This window comes from Sinohyriopsis cumingii, chromosome 2 (genome assembly GCF_028554795.1).
Source record: "Sinohyriopsis cumingii isolate HCF-2022 chromosome 2, ASM2855479v2, whole genome shotgun sequence".
NCBI classification, from domain to species: Eukaryota; Metazoa; Mollusca; class Bivalvia; order Unionida; family Unionidae; genus Sinohyriopsis; species Sinohyriopsis cumingii.
Window position 1 is genome coordinate 153,911,115 of NC_142962.1, and position 21,703 is coordinate 153,932,817.

A 21,703-nucleotide genomic window follows, 5' to 3' on the forward strand; every position below is an offset into this window, starting at 1 on the left:
TGAAAAACCAACCTCGAGGTTATGCAGTATAGATGTAAACTGATTACTGAGATTATTTTTTGGGGGGTGGTGGGGTGGTGGTATAATATTAGTTTTTTTTAATTCATGAAGACACACTACCTCGACTTTATCAAACTTTTTAAGACCGTGAACAACCCCATCGATTGAATATTTTCATGAAAGTTATTGTTCTACCTAATTCTAGTTGAAATTTCTGCAAATTTATGAAGCTCTTTCATGTTTTTTTTTTTTACACACTTTTCGAATGATAGCGTTTTGGAATAAAAATTGGATTATCTTACTTTAAACGTTTTAGGAATTTAATTTAGTTCCCTCAAAATAGTTTAATCTAAACATGACTGTCAAACAAAATCATGCGTGAACTTGATCATCCTATCAACATAAATCCAAAAGGATTTTTCAATGATACTGCCGTAGAAAAACCACGATTTTTCACTAAGACGCACTAGCGTGAAGCGACATTTATTTTCTTTTAACTAGACAGTGACTCGAATTCATTTGCAATATTGCGTAATTAATTCAAGGACTCGGACCCGTAACATAACTTTGGCCCATCAAGAGCCTACGTCATGGTACCACGAATGATGTAATTTAAAAAAAACAAAAAACATAAATTCGTAAAACAAAACTTGGAGTTCATTTAGAAGAAGAAAAAAAAACGTGCATAAGCTCTGGCAGTGTTTAAGATTATTATTCCCAACTTATAATGATATTCATAAAAGTCGTTTGTAAACCCAGCTAAGTCCTGTTTTAATCCGTAGCCATTTTCTTATTAAACAAACGAAACAAGGCAGTTACACTTCGTTATAATTTTCATAATATTGCCCAAAGAGAGATACTTTCTCCTCCACAACTTGATTCCTTACACATTCATTGTCAATACGGTTTGTGATCCACATGTTGTTAACCACCTGAATTTATTCAGTGCATGCTATGAAGTCAAAATGCTGACATAAATAAATTTAAAAACTAATATACTTGAATGCTGGTCGAAAGGGTTAAAGAAGCTAGTAGCATGGGTGGCCTATGCACACCGCCGTATAGCTCCCACTCGTTTTCGTACTTGGAGTATATAGTTAATATTACATCACAACAGCTTGCAAACTCCAGCGGAAAAAAAGATAAGCAGTTAGCATTTCCGTTCATATTCTTGGGTCTATCTAGGTTAAAATAATAATTGTTTTGCTATTGATCTAAAACTGTACTGAAGACATTTCTGGCATCTTGTAGTGGCTTAAAGGGAACGACATGTGTATTCAGATAGACCTGGAGATGTAAGCTACTGCTCAATCTGTTAATGTAATATATGATACAACTTGACAGATTTATTTTTCGAACAAGGGAAGGCAATGGCTTACTATACGATGATCAAAAAAAGACACATTTAGAGGATGTAATGTTTGGGGAGAAATTAAAAGTGAATCGTATATGCAAGTGGTGATGGCATTGCCGTGTCAATGCTAAATTATAAACATTTCAGAGAGAGAGAGAGAGAGAGAGAGAGTTATCATTACTTCAGCTTCAAAGAAAAGCTTGATATTTGTCCGTGTATATGTCTTGAGTTAATATCAACCCTAAGTATGGTTTACTATTGCAGGAAGACAAGGCTATAACTCAGGTTTGTAATATGTCAAACCTCTGGATGAAAATACTTATTTCAATGTCCGTCTCCCTAGGCCAAAAATAACGTTCACGTTGTATTACAACCTATTTGATGACTGCAGCCTTGTTAAGCAGTTCCATGCTTTCTTTGAGTGAGACATTCCGCAAGGTTCTTTCATCTTAATGTTGTATTATTTTGCATACTTTTATGCTTAATATACATCTTCCAGACAAATAGGCAGTCCTCAAATCTTTGTGCTCAAGAATCCCAACTCAGGATTCATCTTCAGCCATAAAACCGGCACAAAATAGTACCTACATTTAGCAAAACGGCTTTTAAATTGTAATAGTTACTTCTTATCTATCAACTAATCTTAGGCGTATGCCAAGTTTCCTCCTCTGTAGAATTAAATGTATCGAACATTTAGATGGTAATCTGTAGGATTATTACAATCAGTAGGCACTCAAACATTATATATTGCAGCCATTTTGAACGGGATTCCTAATTAATAAGACGCCTGTGTCTATAAAAGAGTCAGCAGGCCTCTCCAGATAAACCAGAAGAATATTTTCCTTCTCTAATTTATTTCGATAAAACCACATTCTATAAAATTACGGATTATATTACAGCAATAATGATGGCCTGTGAGCAGCTAATTGTAATAAGTAGATAACACTGAAACATTTTAATAAAGAACTGGCACCTGGAGGGGAGAGAGAATATGGAGGGAAAGGGCGATGGGAGGGGGAGCTCTGGTTAGCTACCCACTAGGGGTGTGATACTGCCAGCGAGCAGGCCAGAGCCTCCAACTCATCCCTGGACCAGTATATGGAATCTACAAACCCCAGGACCCAATTCAAAATTTAAAAAAACAAACATACCCCCCCCCCATATAATAATAACGTCTCTAAACCCCCAACCAAAACAATATTAAATAGGAACCTAAACCATTTGATTGAAAACTACATAGAACTTAAATTTCTAAATCAACAATATTTTTGGGAAATGAAATAAAAATAAAAGTAAAATCTTTTCCCAAGATATAAATATGATTTAAAAAATTTTAAATTTCTTTTTAAATAAAAAATGTATTTAAAAAAAATACAATTTTTAATTTGACTTAAAAAATTCTTAGTTTATAATATTATAATATATTCTAAATAGGAACCGATGCTTATTAAATCTTCAATTGACACTTGAAAATTCAAAAGACTCTTATGATGTCATACTTTGGAAAATAAAACAAAACTACTATCTGAAATAAGGAACTGTAGGGAATCCACAGGGAATCTATATGGGGAAAGTACAACGCGATGACATCATGGGGCTACGTCACAAGGCGCTACGCAAAGTGGAAAAACACATCATATAGAACATAAACAGACCAAACGCAAACAAATACATACAGTATAACCCCCCACTGACTACCTTCCTCTTCTCTAACCATACAGCTCCCGCACTGTATTGTCAACCGACCTACATTCTTGTAGTGTCTTAAACAATTTGGAAATTTCTAAGAAATAGTTTAAATAATTAAAGGAGGCCTAACTCGAATCAGGAGAAATACAAGGAGAATAAAGAAGTTTGGACCTTGAATCGAGCACAGCCTGCCTATATATTTAAAGAACCTATTACGAGGAACGACACAGATTAACACTCGAATAAAACAATAGAATTTTTTTTCTTAAACTAATATAGCACACCTTTCCGATCTCTAAAATTCTAAATTGAAAATAAATTAACGGATAAATAATATAAAATATATTATAATGGATTCTAAATCCAACAAATTGAAATAAGACAAATGGGAAAAATCCTGACTTATACTTGCTGTCTCAAACATACAGAAAATATAGCATACACACAATATAGCATTAATATAAACAGCAAACACTGATACTTAGGGGACCTCTAGCAACGGTCACATTTTCAGGGAAGGGACTCTGAGCAAGGTGAATAAAACCAGGCTCGGACGAACAACCCAATAGATAACACTAGGAAAAAATAAATACCCCATAAAAAATTAAGACTAAAATTTTTGATAATACAATTCTTTTTAAATAAAACATACAACATATCTGAGGGGGAAACATACAAGCATAAAATACTTTTATATATATTTTTTGGAATGGGGGCATCTGTCTGGTACTCCCCGCCCCCCCCCCCCACCATGAAATAATTTAAAGACTGAATTGATGCACGTGTGAATCATTTTAATCTTTTCCCAATTTCACTTGGGCAGCACTTGCAACTTCGGGACGTACAATATTTTCCTTGATTGCCTAGATACGCGTTCACCTTACGTTTTTAGTTGAAAACCTTAAAATATGTTCGTATGCTTAATAGTTAATGTCTTCCTAGATCACTAGATTACTGACATTCCTTTGAGTTTCTGGATTCAATACGTACCCGTCAAATTCGTTCTAAAGTCAAAATTTACTACATTTACTAGATGTACCGAATTACTTGAAATATGTCCAAATAGTCACTCGTTTGTAGATAACCATTTAAAATAGATCCTATTACTTACCTACATATCAGGCACAACCTACATATGACTATCTCTTCTTTTCACACACACTCAGACACATACACACACACACACATTATATATATATATATATATATATATATATATATATATATATATATATATATATATATATATATATATATATATATATATATATATATATATATATATATATATATATATATATATATGCATATTTACTTTATCTTCTACTTACTTATTTTGTGCTTCTTTACTCATTTATTTATTTACTTTCGTTTTTATTTTCTTTCTTATTTACTTATGCCACATATAATGTTCAGATTAAACTCCTGGTTTGAAAATGGATTGGTCTTCTTACAGGAGAGCTATCTATTGTAGTTAGTGTAGGATTACCTCTACTCCGAACTAATGTCACTACTTTGATCGGCGTTGTAGTTACAACGATTACCTTTATCCCAAAGTAATGTCACTGCACTGTATGGCAAACCTGTTACATTCACAATTACATATATAACGAAGTAATATGACTACCCTGCATGACAAAATTGTTACATTCACGATTCTGTATAGGCCGAAGTAATGTCACTACACTATATGCCTGTATAATTATATGTACGATTAAATCTAGCCACATCTAATCTATCCGCACTACATGACAATAAAGAATCATTGTCGTACACAGTTCTCGGTACAACAATGAAGGACACTGTATTTCAAGTATTGTTTAGGAAAACTATATAGGCCAAAGACTCATACGTATGTACACATTGTGCCCATCTCAAGCAGATTGTGTTGTTTTGCTCATTTTAACTTTGTTTAGGCTTGAGAAAAAATATCATCCGCCTATACAGGAAAACAAAGGAAAAATAAGACAGATACGTTCTTTTGATGCTTTCCCAAATCCTCAGTGGGCAGAATTATTGGAGGTGGGGTTGGAACAAGAGTGTTCCTTACGTAATGTAAGTAGGTAGGTACTAACAAGAGTGTTCCTTACGTAATGTAAGTAGGCAGGTACTAACAAGAGTGTTCCTTACGTAATGCAAGTAGGTAGGTACTAACAAGAGTGTTCCTTGCGTAATGTAAGTAGGTAGTTTATGTCAACAAAATCTTTTCAATGAGAAATATCGTCTGACTTTATCCAAATGTGTTTCATAATTATGATGTTGATATAAAAAAAGAAAACTCAGCAAAAATAAAAAAAAACATTTTGTTTGTAATCTATAGTATTCGTACACTCGCCTGTTTTTATTTGTACCCGTACCATAATTTAGAACGGAAAGTATCAAAGATACAAACAATACACAAAACGTAGTCATTTCATTCATCAATTTATAATGTCTACCCTCACTGTCGCCAGGAGGTCCTTAACACTATCAACTTAATTAGCGTTTCACACTATACAGAAACCTCAAAGTAAGCTATCAGACAGAGGATGGCTCACTGTCAATTTCTGGTTCCTTAAATATGCTGTTTCAGTAAAAAGGAGGTCTCTGCGTCAAATATTTGCAAATTCTGGTTTTAATATTTCTAAATTAAATTGAATAAATAAAAACGAAAAACCCTTGTATACATATGTTCAAAGAAATGTGACTCCAAAATGTACGGAATTACTGAGATTATTAAAGACAATGAACTGCATCACATCTGCATTATTAAAAGATAGACCCGCCATGCAAATATGGCGAAGGTATTACTAATGTTACTCCCGTTTTCATTCGAAACTGACAGCGTTTTGGAACCCCGTGGCGACAATCAGGTTAGAAATTATAAACTGATGAAAGAAAACTTTATATACATTTTTTTTATATTGATGCCAACTTTATACAACGAATGACATCGTCGCTAATCTGACAAATTTATGACGCATTTATACTTTTGAAGAAGAAAACTGCCAATTACTGCACGCTGTACACAAATAAAAACGTATCTGGTCAGAGCACACGGGAAAAAAAATATTCACCTGTATCCCGCATATCCTAGACAAATTAAGCTCGCCATGTGTTTCACCGCAACAATTTACTCTTTATCTTGATTGAAGAAGCATTTCATGCTAAGAAGATTGGGCATTGGCTGATAACAATATTTGATGTATGAGTAACTAAATGGGTCTAGATTGTTCTAATCGGCGATAGCGTGACGAATTGAACAATTGCTGAAGATACATTTCTTCAGATCATATTTATCCCTATATTTTGAAAGTATATTAATAAATGGTTAAATAGCTATTTAGAAAATTGAAAATTTTATTCATTACGAAACTAATATTTTTTTCACAGACTGTTTAGGAAGCAAATATGTTGGTGTTTAGATGTTGAAGTTGTTGTTGTTGTTGTTGTAGGGTTTAACGCCATTTTCAGCACACGATAGGTTATACATGGCGGCCAGTATTAATGGTGGAGGAAGAAACTGGGAAAACCCCGGAAAGAACCACCGACCCACGAGAAGCTACTGGCAAACTTTCTCACATACGCACATTAGCCGAATCCGAAACTCGAACCTATATGTTGAAGTAGAAGGGTTTAAGGCGCCTGTTTAAACATCGTCTCGCACTGCATGTTAGTTCCATTTAAAAGTTTGCTTTTCAACCAGTTTATTTCAATCGGAATGCATAATATGCTTTTATTCGTATTTGAAATGTCCATAAACCCTGTTTTATTAGTAAAAGTTTACTCCTGCAGCTCATCCAAGATTCTACAAATGAGGTCCAGTCCCGTGTTTGTAGTTTCTTTACATCCAAGATGCTACAAATGAGGCCTAGTCCTCTTTTTTTGTTGTACCTTTACATTAAAGATGCCACAAATGAGGCCCAGTCCCGTGTTTGTAGTACCTTTACATTAAAGATGCCACAAATGAGGCCTAGTCCCGTGTTTGTAGTACCTTTACATTAAAGATGCCACAAATGAGGCCCAGTCCCGTGTTTGTAGTTCCTTTACATCCAAGATGCTACAAATGAGGCCTAGTCCCGTGTTTGTAGTTCCTTTACATCCAAGATGCTACAAATGAGGCCTAGTCCCGTGTTTGTAGTTCCATTACATCCAAGATGCTACAAATGAGGCCCAGTCCTGTTTTTGTAGTTCCTTTACATCCAAGATGCTACGAATGAGGCCCAGTCCCGTTTTTGTAATTCCTTTTCATCGCCAGGAATATAACAGCATTTCGGATATTGTTGAAAACTTAACCTTTAATATGACAAACGATTTTTGAAAGAAGGTTGATTTCAGGTTTGATTAAAAAAAAGAAATATATTTTTCATACGATAAATTAATTTCCGTGTGTTCTTTTGCAAGTTTAAGTGTTACATTTTGTTAGTTTTTAGTTAGGACGTCTGAAATATACTGTAAGGAAGTATTTCTTACGTTGGCTTGGTGAGTATACTGTTCGTTTTTTCTACAATCGTTTCCTTGTATCACGCGAAAATCTTTCTGTAATTCAGCATTACATATATCTACGTACAAATCTCAGATAGGCGGATTTAACTTTATCAGTAAAACAACAATATAGCTTAATTATATCGTTGCTCTTATGCCTACTTAATTAAGTTGCATATAAAATTAAAATTACAAGCATAAAGACAGTATTATGTAATATAAAGTAAATTTTGGCCACAAAGGAACAGCAACGCATGATGGCCAATTGCATTGATATGGCACAATTTATGAAAGTTTAGAAAATTTAAAGAACTTTTCCCAGCTTTCGTAAAACACACATACAAACAAGGGTTTCCATAACTATACTAAATGCGTTAGACTGGTGTTCATGCTTCGACCAATATGTGCTGCGTGATGTTAACAGTGCAGCTTACTGACCCATGGAAGCTAGAGTGAATGTGAAGGGTATTATATTTCGCAGACTGATTTTAACGGCATGTTAACTGGTTCCGGATAATAACTCCAACAGAGATCCAGATTTGTTTAAAGTTTCATTTTTCACCAAGACACATTTAAATTTTGGGCGGATGTCTGCAGTCGTTTCACATTTATTTTTTACCCGATGCGACAAATTTGCCGAACAATGTTAAGTGTCGTTAGATGGATCAGCGTCATTGTGGGTGAACATAGGTTTAATTCAATCATAATTTAATAAACTTTCAAAGCTGTTAACCACAACTATTTACAGAAATTGAAAACCACAATACTTGTATGTTTTATGGCACGTTTAAGATTACCAACTATCTAGAGAAGGAATATTAAGGTTGTAAAGGAACACACAACATCCTAAGGGGGGTGTCCTGTTCTATGGCTCCCCGGTGTTCAATAAGCAATAAATCTTCGTGTAGCAACCAGTACTCGGTGCCAGTCCCATTCATGTTCCGGAGCGCCCGCTGCGCTCCAAATTCGCTTCAAATTTAAAAGACATAAAAAGTTCGCGAACCCGTCTGATGAAGAGCCAGTGTGCATTTAAAGTTTGTGGAGATGTCCACATTGAGAAAACAAAATAGATGGGGTAGAAAATTAATGAGATTAGTGAAGCATGTGAAAAGAACAATTGCTAATTCTTCTCAAATGCCCGTGATTCACCCCACAGATTCGACTATCTTTCTGGCTCACAAAGCCACTATCAAGTAGCTAGATACTGGTACAAAACGGTGTTCCGCATCAACGCAAAATATTTGGGCGCAGATGATAAATTAAGAAGGGGACTCTGGTCAGAAAGTTGGGAATTTGGCGTAGCAAGAAAGATAAACATGGTCTTCCTTAGAACAATATGGCGATGAGGCAATTATTTTTGTGTGTGAATAACAGTGTAATTTAAACGTCCTGTTTATCTCTGGTTTCAATATAAGGTGAATTCAGTACAACAATCATTCAGTTAGACTGTGGTCTCCTTCATTTCCCATAAAAGAAGAAAAAGCAAATGACAATGGGTACTCCGACCATGTACTAGAATAATCTCAGTTGTGTTGTTAAATCTCTACTAGCAAAAGACAAAAGGAAGGTGATATAAGAATGGATAATTTGAAGATTGTTTCACTATTGATTTCAATAAGGATCTATTATAAACCACACCAAGGTTTCACATTTAAATTGAAATGGCACGAACCATTCCATAAAATATAGTTCACTTAATAATTTTAAAGAATCTACAGCCAGATTTATCTTGATAAAATATTGCTTTTGATTAACACTGAATATATACGCCAAAATAGACTAAATGAAAAATCTTCCTCACGACCTCAAGATATTAATATATATTTATGCTTGAATATATAGATATAAATAGCAAGAAATAATTATCACGAAAGTTCACAGGATGTAGTGTTTTAGAACATCTTGGCAAAGACGGTGCATAACATGGCATGCAATACTTCAAACACTAACAACCTTAGTACAACGAATAGAGCCACAGACCCGCTGAAGGGTCAGATACGAGGTGATGTATTTGCGATACACCAGATATGACTTCTGGCAAAATTAGCTTAAAGAGGTGTATTTACATGAGAGAGAGAGAGAGAGAGAGAGAGAGAGGTCTACCTTGCGGACATTGGCATAGCTCTCTGGGAAACCTTTGTCCAATCTCTCTCTTCTTTAATTCAGTTTTTAATCTCTGTTTGAAAGGAAAAAAAAAATGAAATAAGGAAAGGAACACGAACTTAACTACGGTAAAGGGCGTCCGGTAAAGAGTGAATACACATTTGTCTGCGCCTGCTCAACTTTTAATATGGTGAATAGTTTCATCTGTATAAAGTAAAGCATAACTGCTATTTTAACAAATGTCTATATATATATATATATATATATATATATATATATATATATATATATATATATATATATATACTAACATTTTCTTGGAAGATACTGTTTCTAAAACCTCATTTAACTATACCATACCTTCAATAAAATTATGTAAAGCATGTTCAATTCGTACTAATATTGCATTTCATAAAATGTAATTATTTTATGTCCTTGGATGACTTTAATTTTGAGGATATTTAAGAAGAGTGTTATGAAATACAATACTCGGCATATAGCAACGTAATTCAATAGAAGACTTTAATAATCCGAGTGTATCAATTAACAAATTAAGTTCTGTTGGATACATTTTAATTTATGACAAGGTAAAACGTAGTTACTCGAAGACTAATGTTTTGAGAAACTAATACGTAGATGCCAAAGAATATGAGGTAGTAAAAATATTTACAGTAATTCTGGTTGTGAATATATTATCTAACAATCTGAAAGAAAACTGTTATCAGTTCTAGAAACATATATTAGTTGAGCCGTACCTTATTCACTAACGGACTGTAAGCACGCCTGTTTAAATCAAGACTAGACACAGACGATCTTATTATAAGGGTGCCTTCAATATAAAATTTATGAATCGAGTTGAATAACACTAAATGCTTCAACCTACTTTCAGCTAGTGGTATGTTCTATTATTCAACGTGTTTCAAAACTTTATACCATTTGTGAGTAAGGGTTTTAAATTCCTTTCATCAAATAACGTTAGGGACTTTATATTTCTCAATTCTTTGTGACATTTTTGCGGTTGATAAGAAAACATTCGCAGATGAAAGTATTCCTTATGTTGCTAGTATTAAAAACATACTGAAATGAATTTTGAAATGCATGCAGTTTTGTTTCCAACTGATTTGTACTGGTTTTTTTTTCTTCAAAAAATTTATAAAATTGCCAAGGCTATTACTAAGGAATATTCGAAATTTTCTTGATTCTTTTAACAACGTTTATCTTCTCTGCATCTGGTACGTCGATAAGTCTCAGTTCAACAAAAGCTGTCAAAATTATGTGGGGATTTCATCAACGTCACAAGTTTTACAAGTATGTTATACTGAATTTAGTTTTGTTCTCTTTACGTTCATTCATACACTCCTTTTTTAATTGTTTAGTTTTGAATAGGAATCAGCATTCAAAAGACATACAAGAGTTAAAATTCCGAGGACTTCGTATTGAAAACTAGACTTACCTGTTTTAATAATTCTTCAACTTCTGAATTTATTAATTCATGTAATTCTTGTTTGTTATATACACTATGTGAACATTCCTTCTCCAACTTTTCTACCCTTCCCTGCAGAGAAATCACTGTGTGTTGGAAGGACACTATGGTCCATACAGCAAAAGACACAATAAGTGCCAGAAACGCAATTGCACAACACACTAGACACAAAACTCCAACCCGAACAAGCGGGCTTCTTTTCTTCACACCGTCTGTCAGATTTTTATCCATTTTGAATGAAACTGAATTAAATCCTCGTTATCCTTCACGTATATACATCCATAGATATGTTTAAACCGGGTTTTAAGTTTCGTCTGCCTCCGCAAAGAGCACGCGCGCGCACGTTTGTGGCGCGTTTTTATCACCGACTGCAAGCCTTGCTACTGTAGTCACTATTAGCTATCCTATCAAACCTCTGTATGTGCTCTACGTCTCTAATATAGCGGCTGCCTGTAACAGCTACCGGCACACTCTGTACTTTGTTAATCATAAAACTGAGGTAGGTAAGTAAAGATATACACTATTCCATAAGATATTTACAACAAAAGAAGGTTTAATGTTGCAGACAGAGTCTTTCAATCGTGGCCATTTAGATAATGTCAAACCCAACAGAATGAAAGCAGACGATTTGCATCAGTTTCGTCTGTAAAATATGTCACTAATTTAACCGCTGTAGGATGACCTTTTGACTACCAGAGCAGAAAACTGGAGATAGTAGATCTCATTTTAAGCAAAATTTCCAGATGTATACGTGAAAGCTTACGTACATTTTACGTTGTAAATAAAAACAGCCAAGATACAGTTTCGTGTCTTTTGTGTGTTTAGTTTAAACCTATTTTGTTGCTACTATTACAAGTATCGATACAGAGCAAAATGACCGGAAAGAAGTTTTTTTTTTTTTTTTAAATTACAAGTTACTCTCCATTATACGTATCAATACTTATTTAACGACCATGCAAACAATAGTTCTGGAAAAAGTCAAGACAGGTGACGTACATGCACATAATGAAATGAGAGGGATGAAAGAAGACTACGAGCGGAGTGACAGTGTTTGATATCTTCGGTAAGTAAATTTTAACTGTAGTTACAAAGGAACACAACATAATCTTTTGCTTGTGAAATTTTTTTTGCGTTAATAATAATTTTCTGCATTTCCTTTCGTAGCAAAATGATTCTTTCTGATGTGTAAAATTCATTGCTAAATGAAAATGTGTCAGCATCAATATAAATATTCATTAACGATTATCTGCGATGAAGCTCGTTTCTTAAGTTATTTAATAGTCTGCAATCAAAAAGAAAATGATGGTCGATTTCCATTGGAAATCCACAGAAACAGGAAGGATTGGCGATAAGATTACACCAATATAAATCATAATTCTGCGAACTGCATTGGTGTCTTAACCGGCTTATAAGTACAGTAGGATGTCTCTTACCAAATGCTAAAAATCTTGCTCAGTATTTTTGTGTGTGGAAGGTTAGTATGGGTAAAAAATTTCTTGTCGATTGTGGCAGGCCGTTCCTTGTGTCAGTAAGTGTTAGTATATAAAATATTCTGGACAAAGAGGTTCTACATAACGCGCGCGCTCGCGCGTGTGTATATATAAAATAAAACACAAGATTCCATGTTGATTCGGTTTCATGAATGAGGTTAAGTATATTATAAAATTCTTAGGTTTCAATTCCAGTCGGATTTACCTTCGATATAATTAAGTGTTCAGCATCATTAGAGTCCACTGCCTTTTTATTATTATTATTATTATTATTATTATTATTATCAGAGGTGGTGATGATGTGAGATCCCCAGTATTTATCTGTTTTGGTTATCGTTATCTAGATGATCGAACATGTTATTATTGCCCGGAGCGAGCAATTAATAATATAAAATATGAAATTAATGGAATAACATAAATCTTTGCAGAGATATAGAATAGAACAACACGAACCCCATCTTCGCTAGCCAATGTTCCAATGTGATAACCCTATCTACATCTTGGCGCATCGAGCAGATATTTCTGTGCTTCTGGTCTGTGAATTTCATTGGGTGCTGTGGCATCCAATCAAAATTAAGTTGTTAAAATATGAATGTTGCGCCTACATGAACCCAACTTGATTGGATTGATAAATAAGCAATTTTCCAGTGCCGGTCCGTGTTTGCACAAATACCTTTCACTCAAATGGCTTCCCTATGGTACATAGTCACACTTTCGGTGTTAAACTTCCAAAGTTTCCATTTTAGGTCAATTGTCTCCACCATTTTTGTTCGCTGTACAATGCACCACGCAATCGGTTAGCTGACATTACATACGAAGGGAGGCAACTCATGAAATATAATAGATGTCGCTACGACAAACCACCAATATATCTGTTCGATCCGCCAAGGTGTAGATCATGTTATCACATCGGAACCTTGGATAGCGAAGATGCCCGAACTATTGTATGTAACATATAACAATTTAATCAATTACATAAAGAAAATGAAGTTGAACATGACATTTGAATGATTCACTTTATATGAGAAACAGAGCTTCAAATTTGAAATTCAATTAGCCCTTCTGTTACACCGATAAAACAAATTTCATCATATAATCGAGTAACTGATCGAACTAAAATTGACGTAATGTCAGCATCACATGGTTGCTTCCGGTCTTTTCCAAATCACTGTTGTTGATAGATCGGCGTTGCAGTATTTCTCTTCGGTCTCTCTTTTCCACTAGCCTCTTCGGTCATCAACCGTCTTAGTTGCTGACTACGATCCTTTCCACTGTGAAGTATAGGTATGGAGTTATTTCCTTTTGTGCTTTTTCCTAGACTCGTTTCCGTATCCTGAGAGAATTCCCCCTATCTCTTCTCTGGCACAGGGTCTCTCAAATTTCCAGTCCCTCTGCCCCTTGGACAATTTATTTGGCTAGAGATATTAGTTATTAATTCTCGTCGAAGCTACATTTTTGCTTCCTACAGAAACTTAGACTGACTAATTTCTCGAGGGAGATTTCCTTAAAAACTTTGAAAATCGTCAGGGAAATACCCCATCATTTAGCTTAGCCAATCTGGATTAACTTTTTCTTAACCTCCAGCAATTTTGTAAAACTCCCATCGAAGTCAGAATAATATTATCTAGACCGCCTTTATCAATAACTGTTCTGAAAAATGTAATTTATAACACATATTTTAAACGGCCCAAGATTTACCCAAATATCTTTTGGCTTGTCTCAGCTCAGTAATTTTCCACTATTCAACCTTAGCTGACATTGGCCTCTTCCGTCCGTCTGGTCATTATCTCTAATTAAATTTCATTTATGTCACACAAACAAGAGAGGTTAACTATTACAAGCTGCAACCTTATTGCGAGCCAAGTCCACACGTCAGTGGTAATGGTTACTTATCACGTTCACCACGACATAATGTACTGCTAAACTATCTACAAAATATATTATTATTATTATTATTATTATTATTATTATTATTATTGTTGTTGTTGTTGTTGTTGTTGTTGATGATGATGATAACGTTGTTGATTTGGGAAGTTGCGGAGAGTAAGTTTAGGGATGTTATAATAAGTGTAAATTACCAAATATAAAAAGGCTTCAGAAGAATGGCCGATCCGCCGACCGACTGTAGATAGTACAATTAACATAATTTTGCAAATTTCATGTCCAATGACCTTGACCATTGATTTATAGATCTCACTTAATAAGGATATGTCTTTCACAAATATAATCCGTCTATAAATGTGTCTGGGTGTCTACGAGAAATTAAAAGTCCTCCACCATGTCGAACAATTGGTGTGGGTGTAAATAGGGTTAGACGGAAAATGCGATGTGAAATTGTGATCTGCTATCCAGTATCCCTTACTATTCTATCAACAAGCCGTGTGTAGTGATCAATACTCAGATTGTTATACTTAACTACACAGTAACACACTATTACATCACACCAAAGCAAAGGGTAGTGATAGTAATATACGCATTAGTATCATACAAAATGGGTTTGAAGTTTTATAGCTGTAGAAAACGTTTATGAATAGTGAAAACACAAACATTGTGTCAGATATTTAATTAGATATCCTGTTTTCCGTCTAACTCAAACATAAAATCTCATACTTTAATGCATTAAGAGTAACTTATGAGAGCTTCTGATTCTATAATTTGTATTTTTTACCCTCTCGGTGACAATCAGAATATTTGACAAATAATTCCCTCTTTTGCTCCAGACACCATAGTTTCGTAAGAGTTGCCATAGTTACAGATGTTTGATTACAGATATCCAGCTTTTATCCCCATGTTGCCATAGTTACAGATATTTGATTAAATACACCCATCTTTTATCCCCAGTTGTTGTCATAGTTACAGCTGTTTAATTACAGACATCCATCTTTTATCCCAATATTTTCCAAGTCATGGTATCATACACGTCATCAATGGATAGCAGTTTCAATACCTGCCATGGCAAGTCCGAGTCAGCTGCCTCAGCGAGTGCTTGGAAAGGAACTTACCTTCCATTTCATCGGCATGATATAACCAATGTGTTGAAAGTGTTTTTAAAAACCAACAAACTAAAAACACCATGCCCATGTTGCTCAACGTATTTCTCATATTATTGAAAATAATGTCTAACATAATAATTCAGGGTTGTAACTGGTGGATAATTCTACTGCAAAAATATATTGCTCATGACCATAAGAGAGGGGTGGGTGAGTGATTCTACAGAGGTAAAATATATTCAGTACAGGCCTGACGTACATGCACTTTTACTGATACGTTTTTTTTCCCCTTCCCTGACAAGCATGAAATTTATGCATGCTGATTGCAATGGTTTAGTATTTGATCTGAAATTTAGTAAGTTCAAATTAATACGGTACATCAACTGTTAAAAAAAAGATTATGTAGTGTTACCTTCACTACAAATCTTCTCTGTCTGATAATAGTAAATACTATACATTGAAAAGACCAAAAAATCTGTAGTCATTTTGCTGCGAACAACCTATGTATGACTGTCAGAACATTTAGGCGTTCAAATATACTATATTTCGAAACACCATTAAAATATATTTTGTGGTGTGATTTAACGATATATTTCAGCGTGTGATAGGTTATTAGTGGCAGCCAGAATATTTGATGGAGAAAGAACCCGGGAGGAACCCAGGAAGAAACGCCGACCCACGGGAAGCTGCTGGCACCTTTCGCACACACCCACGTTAATCGAGCCGAGACTAGAACCGGCGCGCACAGAGGTGACATGTCAATGATATATAACGCCCTTAACTGAAGAAAGTCGCTGAAGATAAAGTTGAAGAATATCAAGGGATGGTGCGACAGCTATCTTAATATATATCGAATTTAGAAGGATACTTATCTTTTTGCATTTAGTCGTGCATAATTGTAGCAATGAAAGCTAGGAGTCCTTTTACATATATAATGATTATCATATTTATATTCTGAAACATTTAATATCATTTGCGTACCGTGGGCATATATTTGAATATGCGTTTTGAGTGTCAATATTGTAATTTCGGTTGACATTGTTGTGACTTTGGCTTCACAATAGTACGAGTCGGAGTGCAGTCGCCATTGCGAAGCTTTGACTAGTCTCTAATAGTCATGCAGAAAACTGATTCAGCCCCATGTGAGCTTGAGCCCGAACCGTTGGCGCCAGTGATAGGGCATGTTACATTAAACAACATAAAGATAACATTCTTTTCTATGATATCAGATTATAGGTAAAACAATGAGTTAATAAATACAGTATATAAATCTGGTTTTCTTTTTTTAAAGATCATATTCTTAAATTCTGATTAAAGACTATTATTATTGTCCACCCCAAATAATGGAAGTCACATACCCTGAGTAACCTTGGAGGGGCTACCAGTGTCATATAGGAGTCACACAAAGGTTACGCCCAGTATGTGACTTCCACGATTAGAAACATATTTCATGCATCACTAATTAAATTGATTAGCCACTACATCTGAGGCTCTGTATGAAACAGGCCTACATGTAGTCCCCTTATCTGATTTCTAAACACATTCACAAGTAAAACACACTATTAACCTAATATACGGGGTATAGTACTAAGAGAGAGGCATATCATCGACAGGTTCTTGAATTAACAGTGCCTGAGAAATGAACATCAAACAGAAAATTAATCAAAGTGACTGGTGTGTAAAATATGGACCATAATGACTTACTTCAGCAATTAGGGAGACGTGGCTACCTAGTTCCATCTCTTCAATAAATTTCATGATTATAGATAGAAAAATATGTGCATGGAATGTAATAAAATATATGCGGTCATGAGCTAAAGCATAAACAAAAGCCGATAAAATGTTAAATTTGGGTCACAGTGACCTTTTTGTATGGGTGTGTTACTAGCCGAAAAATATACAGTCACTTTGTTTAATGATCATAGCATGACTTCATGCGCATAATTTTACCAAATTAAAGAGCATGACAAATGAGTCACCGCGACCAGTTTTTGTTATGAGTGTGTAATATTCATCCTGATGCATCAGTAGTAATAGGGGATACCCTAGCGACAATGGAAAACCCAGTCTAAAAGGTCTTGGGCCACACTGGCGACAAGGGGAATTTAACATAGGGAATTTAATGGGCCACTCTAGCGACAGTGGATATCCCAGTCAAAAAGATCGTGGGCCACTTTGGCGACAAGGGGAATATAACATAGGAAATAGAACATGGTGTGAATGGGGAACTGAGCATAGCGACAAGGGTTAGTCCACTTTAGCGTCAATGGAAATCCCAGTCAAAAAGGTCGTGGGCCACTTTGACATCAAGGGGAAGTTTACATGGGGAAATGTAACATGGAGTGAATGGGGAAGTGAGCATAGCGACAATGGATTGGGTCACTTTAGCGTCAATGGGACCTTAACGTTAAAATAGGTATATCAAAATTGGCGTCAATGGTAATTTAACATGGGAATGGCACCTAGAGGTCAATGGAAACTGAACATTGGTGACATCATGGGTTTATAGGGTCAAAACTATTTATAGGGTGAAATGTGTTTGCAGGGACAAAGGGTTATAGGGACAAACATAGACATACAGAAACAAACAAATACATATCCAAACACACAGAAAAGAGGACAGAGATGTTCCAAAGAAAAACCCATAGACAAAAGAGAGACTCCAATAAGAAAAGTCTATTTTATGGGTACAAAACATTTATTAAATTATATACATGGACTCTCTGGCCTGTGCTTTGGTCTAAGCACTATCCATTTAATACATAAATACTTGGACTTGAAACAAACCTGTTCAGATGTTATTTATTTCTTGGTTCTAGTAAACTACTTGTTAAAAATTAAAGTTCATGACTTCAAAAAACAAAACAAAACAAAAAAAACTCACTTTATATACAATGTAATTGTATTTCATAAAAGAATGACATTTTTCATACTATAATTAATATCAATTTTTAAGGATAAACGCTAAATTAAAATCTGGCCAGCTACCACTTGTGTTCCAGCATAGATGCTTCCCTTCACGTACCCCCTTTCATTCATTGATCTATTGTTATATCCATTGTGCTAGGTAAACTTATCGATAAGCAGATCAAGTGCAGTCATCATCTTCGTCTCTTGGAGGTACAACGTAGGCTACATGAATGTTCACCTTTCCATCGGTGATGTCAAATTTTTCTCTCATCGTCTGTACGTCTTCAATAGCCCTCAATAGTTTGGAAGAAGTTAATTCTGCAGGTATACTAAACCCGAGACATAGTGAAGAGTTCAGACTGTCGTGATACATAGATAGGCGCAAACGACCTCGATCTATAGTTTGACACTGGCGTCAGAGTTCCTCTGACAGTGAGTCAAGTAGGTCCGTAATGAAACCTGCTGATCCTTGGCTGGAACGTCAGACGCGAAGTCTTTAAATTTCACCGTGTATGTGTAAGTTGTCGTCCTAAATTTTCACGAGGTCACTGTCTCAGTCATTTGGATGCTAAGCTACTCCGTTAAGTATACTGAATCATTTCCCTTCTTGGACGCATTTTGCTGTGACGATATGGTGGTGGCGAGAGAGACCAATGATGTTTGTTCCTTCTCTTTTTTCATCTGCGTAGAGTAATCCATCTTTCTCGTCGCTTGTCCTAGCAATGAAGTGTCGTTATTAGAAGTCGTCCCCTTTTTATACTGGATAATATCAGCGTGTCCATAAGGTAAAGTCTTGTAGTTTGGAAGTCCCACTGGTTGCAAAATAGTTTTCCATGGCGTTAGTACATAAACAAGTAAGATGTGGTACTGCAATGGTCACGTGATCGTGAGGCACAGCATCGCACTCGAGTTTCTTGTTGGACTTGAGTCTTACGCTCGATTGACGTTGGTAGTTACAATGAATTATCGGTCTTGGACCCTGTCCCTTTTTACATGCTGACCAATATCAACGTGACTGTACGGTAAAGTGAAGTGGTTGGGAAGCCGCACTCGCTTTTGGTACACGATTTCATACACTTTTTCCAAAGGTTGACTGACAATTTGGTGTGTGGGTAAACGTACAATTTTGTTCGGTTCGTAGGTGGTCACTCTAAAATTTCGAACCTCTCCAGACTGCAAAACTTCTTTCAATACCCAAAAGTTTATCACTTGACTGGTGCGATAATTGAGAGTCAATCCTTTCACGTTACACTCGGTGTGCACTTCTCCTTGTTTGTCCTTGTATTCGTAACCGTAATTTTTAGGACCACCACTAGCAAAACTTAGAATCTTGTCGTCGGGGTGCTTGTCTGTCCAGGCTCCTAAACGGTCTCCTTCCATGTCATGGGTGACGTTGGCCAAGGCGATCGATGTAGATGCAAGTGTCCGTGTCAAAGTACAGGACGCGATCTCCTAACATCTCTAGAGCTTCGTACAATTAAAAGCGAGCATGGGCCGTCACGTAAGCCGCAATGATGACATTTCCAAAGTCGTCGGCTTGTACAAAGTCCAGTTCTTCTTCATAATTGACTAATATCAAGTGCTCACGAACGATATCCACGTGTTTCATGTATTTGGTTTTGTCGTGAATCATCTAAAAGTAATGGGAAGGTTCTGTCAAATATTCTGTCTTGGGTAAACACGGTTATTGTGCCAATTTTACCCCACAAGCAATTTTACATCATTTTGGCAAACGATTGCCTTCCTTCGTTTTTCTCCACGTGGTCTAAAGTGATGCATTCATTCTCTCAGTATTTCTCTTTGAATTTATTTTGGTCTTCGGGAGTCTGGCACCAGGAAGGATAACCGCTGCCTTATTGTTTCATTTTCACAAAAGTATCCACGTAGTCTGCGAAAACGCCTTTCTGAGTCTCGTCGCCCTTGTGGTATTTTTCTGTCTGGGGAAAGTGGTAAATTTCGTACTCTTCTAACAGTTGGTATCCCAGGTCCAACGTAAGGATACAGCGAACACACGTCCAAGTATTTCATTTCTTCTCCTTTCTCCTCGTCGGTTATTTTTTACAGCAAACAGGTGCAATTTGTCCGCCCTCCATACAAACTATTCCGCGGATTCAGTCGGTCCACCAACTTGTAACTTTCCACGATGCGTTTAAACTTAGGGTCGGTTTTCAAACGGTGATCGTACTCGTGTTCCCATATTTCCACCACTTGGTATCCTTGCTGTTCTAACTTCAAGCGCCGCTGATAAGTGGCTAGTACAAGTCTTCCATGGTCCGTTGCAAAAGTTTTTAGTGTCACGTTTAAGTTAGCAGAGGGGACATCCGTGAAATAAGCAACCGTTAAACTCGTACACGATCTTGGAGTTTTCTAAGTTCTAAGCGCTTTACAACATTAGACAACACCTATAAGATAAAAAAAACATATAATGATATGATTACAAAAACAAACGCCATGAAATTAGAAAACATAATTAAAAAACATGCTGAGAATATTTAAGGTAGGAAACACTATTAGGTCTTTAAGTTTGTTCTTGCAGTCGAAATAAGTGAGTTTTGAGAGCCCTCTTGAATGGGATCACTGTGTCTTTGTGTCTAAGTTCAGTGTGCAATTCATTCCACGTTGCTGGTCCCTGGTATGTAAAAGAACGTTGTCCATATGACTTTGTTTTCATAGTGGGAATAATGAGTATATGATTGTCAGAAGAGGAGCGTAAGTATCTTGCTGGTGTATACACATGGGTGAGGTCGGATAGGTATGTTGGACTGGAGTCCGACAGTTAAACGTAGCACAGAGAACAAATTTTGTGTTTGACTCTGGATCGAATGGATAGCCAGTGTAGGGTACAGAGCAGCGGGGAGGTGTGCTCTAATCGTGGTACTCTAAGTATGATCCGAGCAACTGTGTTTTGAACGTTTTGAAGTTTATGGAGCAGATCTTGAGATGAACCAGACATAATTGAGTTACAATAGTCCAGTCTTGAAAGTACAAATGAACACACAAGTGTTTTAGTGGCATCAACTGAAAGAGATTTGCGAACTGAGCTGATGCGTCTCAGCTCAAGATATGCAGCCTTGAATATGTTCATGATATGTTGGTGCAATATGAGAGTACTGTCCAGGGTAAACACCTAGGTTTCGTACTGACTGTGTGAATTTAATGTTGGTGTTGCTGATATTTATTGTTTGAGGTAAAGAATGTGAATGAGAAAGCCTTTGTGTTG

At 35.9% G+C, this 21,703-nt stretch overlaps 1 protein-coding gene across 10 annotated transcripts in view; it reads right to left on the bottom strand.

The window, feature by feature from the left end:
• Positions 1 to 11,661, bottom strand: part of LOC149806135 (uncharacterized) — a 248,749-nt gene extending 237,088 nt beyond the window's left edge. For 4 of the 10 annotated variants that reach the window (XM_089951035.1, XM_089951031.1, XM_089951030.1 and 1 more), the window contains exons 1-2: positions 11,064 to 11,658; positions 9,611 to 9,683 (exon numbers count right to left, since the gene is read on the bottom strand). In XM_089951035.1, coding sequence (XP_089807161.1) covers positions 9,611 to 9,683; positions 11,064 to 11,324 — 334 coding nt within the window. In that variant the 5' untranslated portion in view covers positions 11,325 to 11,658. Of the gene's footprint in view, positions 1 to 9,610; positions 9,684 to 11,063 lie in introns of all 10 variants that reach the window. The other 6 variants (XM_089951028.1, XM_089951029.1, XM_089951027.1 and 3 more) reach the window with 4 other exon arrangements.
• Between the last annotated feature and the right edge of the window lie 10,042 nt (positions 11,662 to 21,703).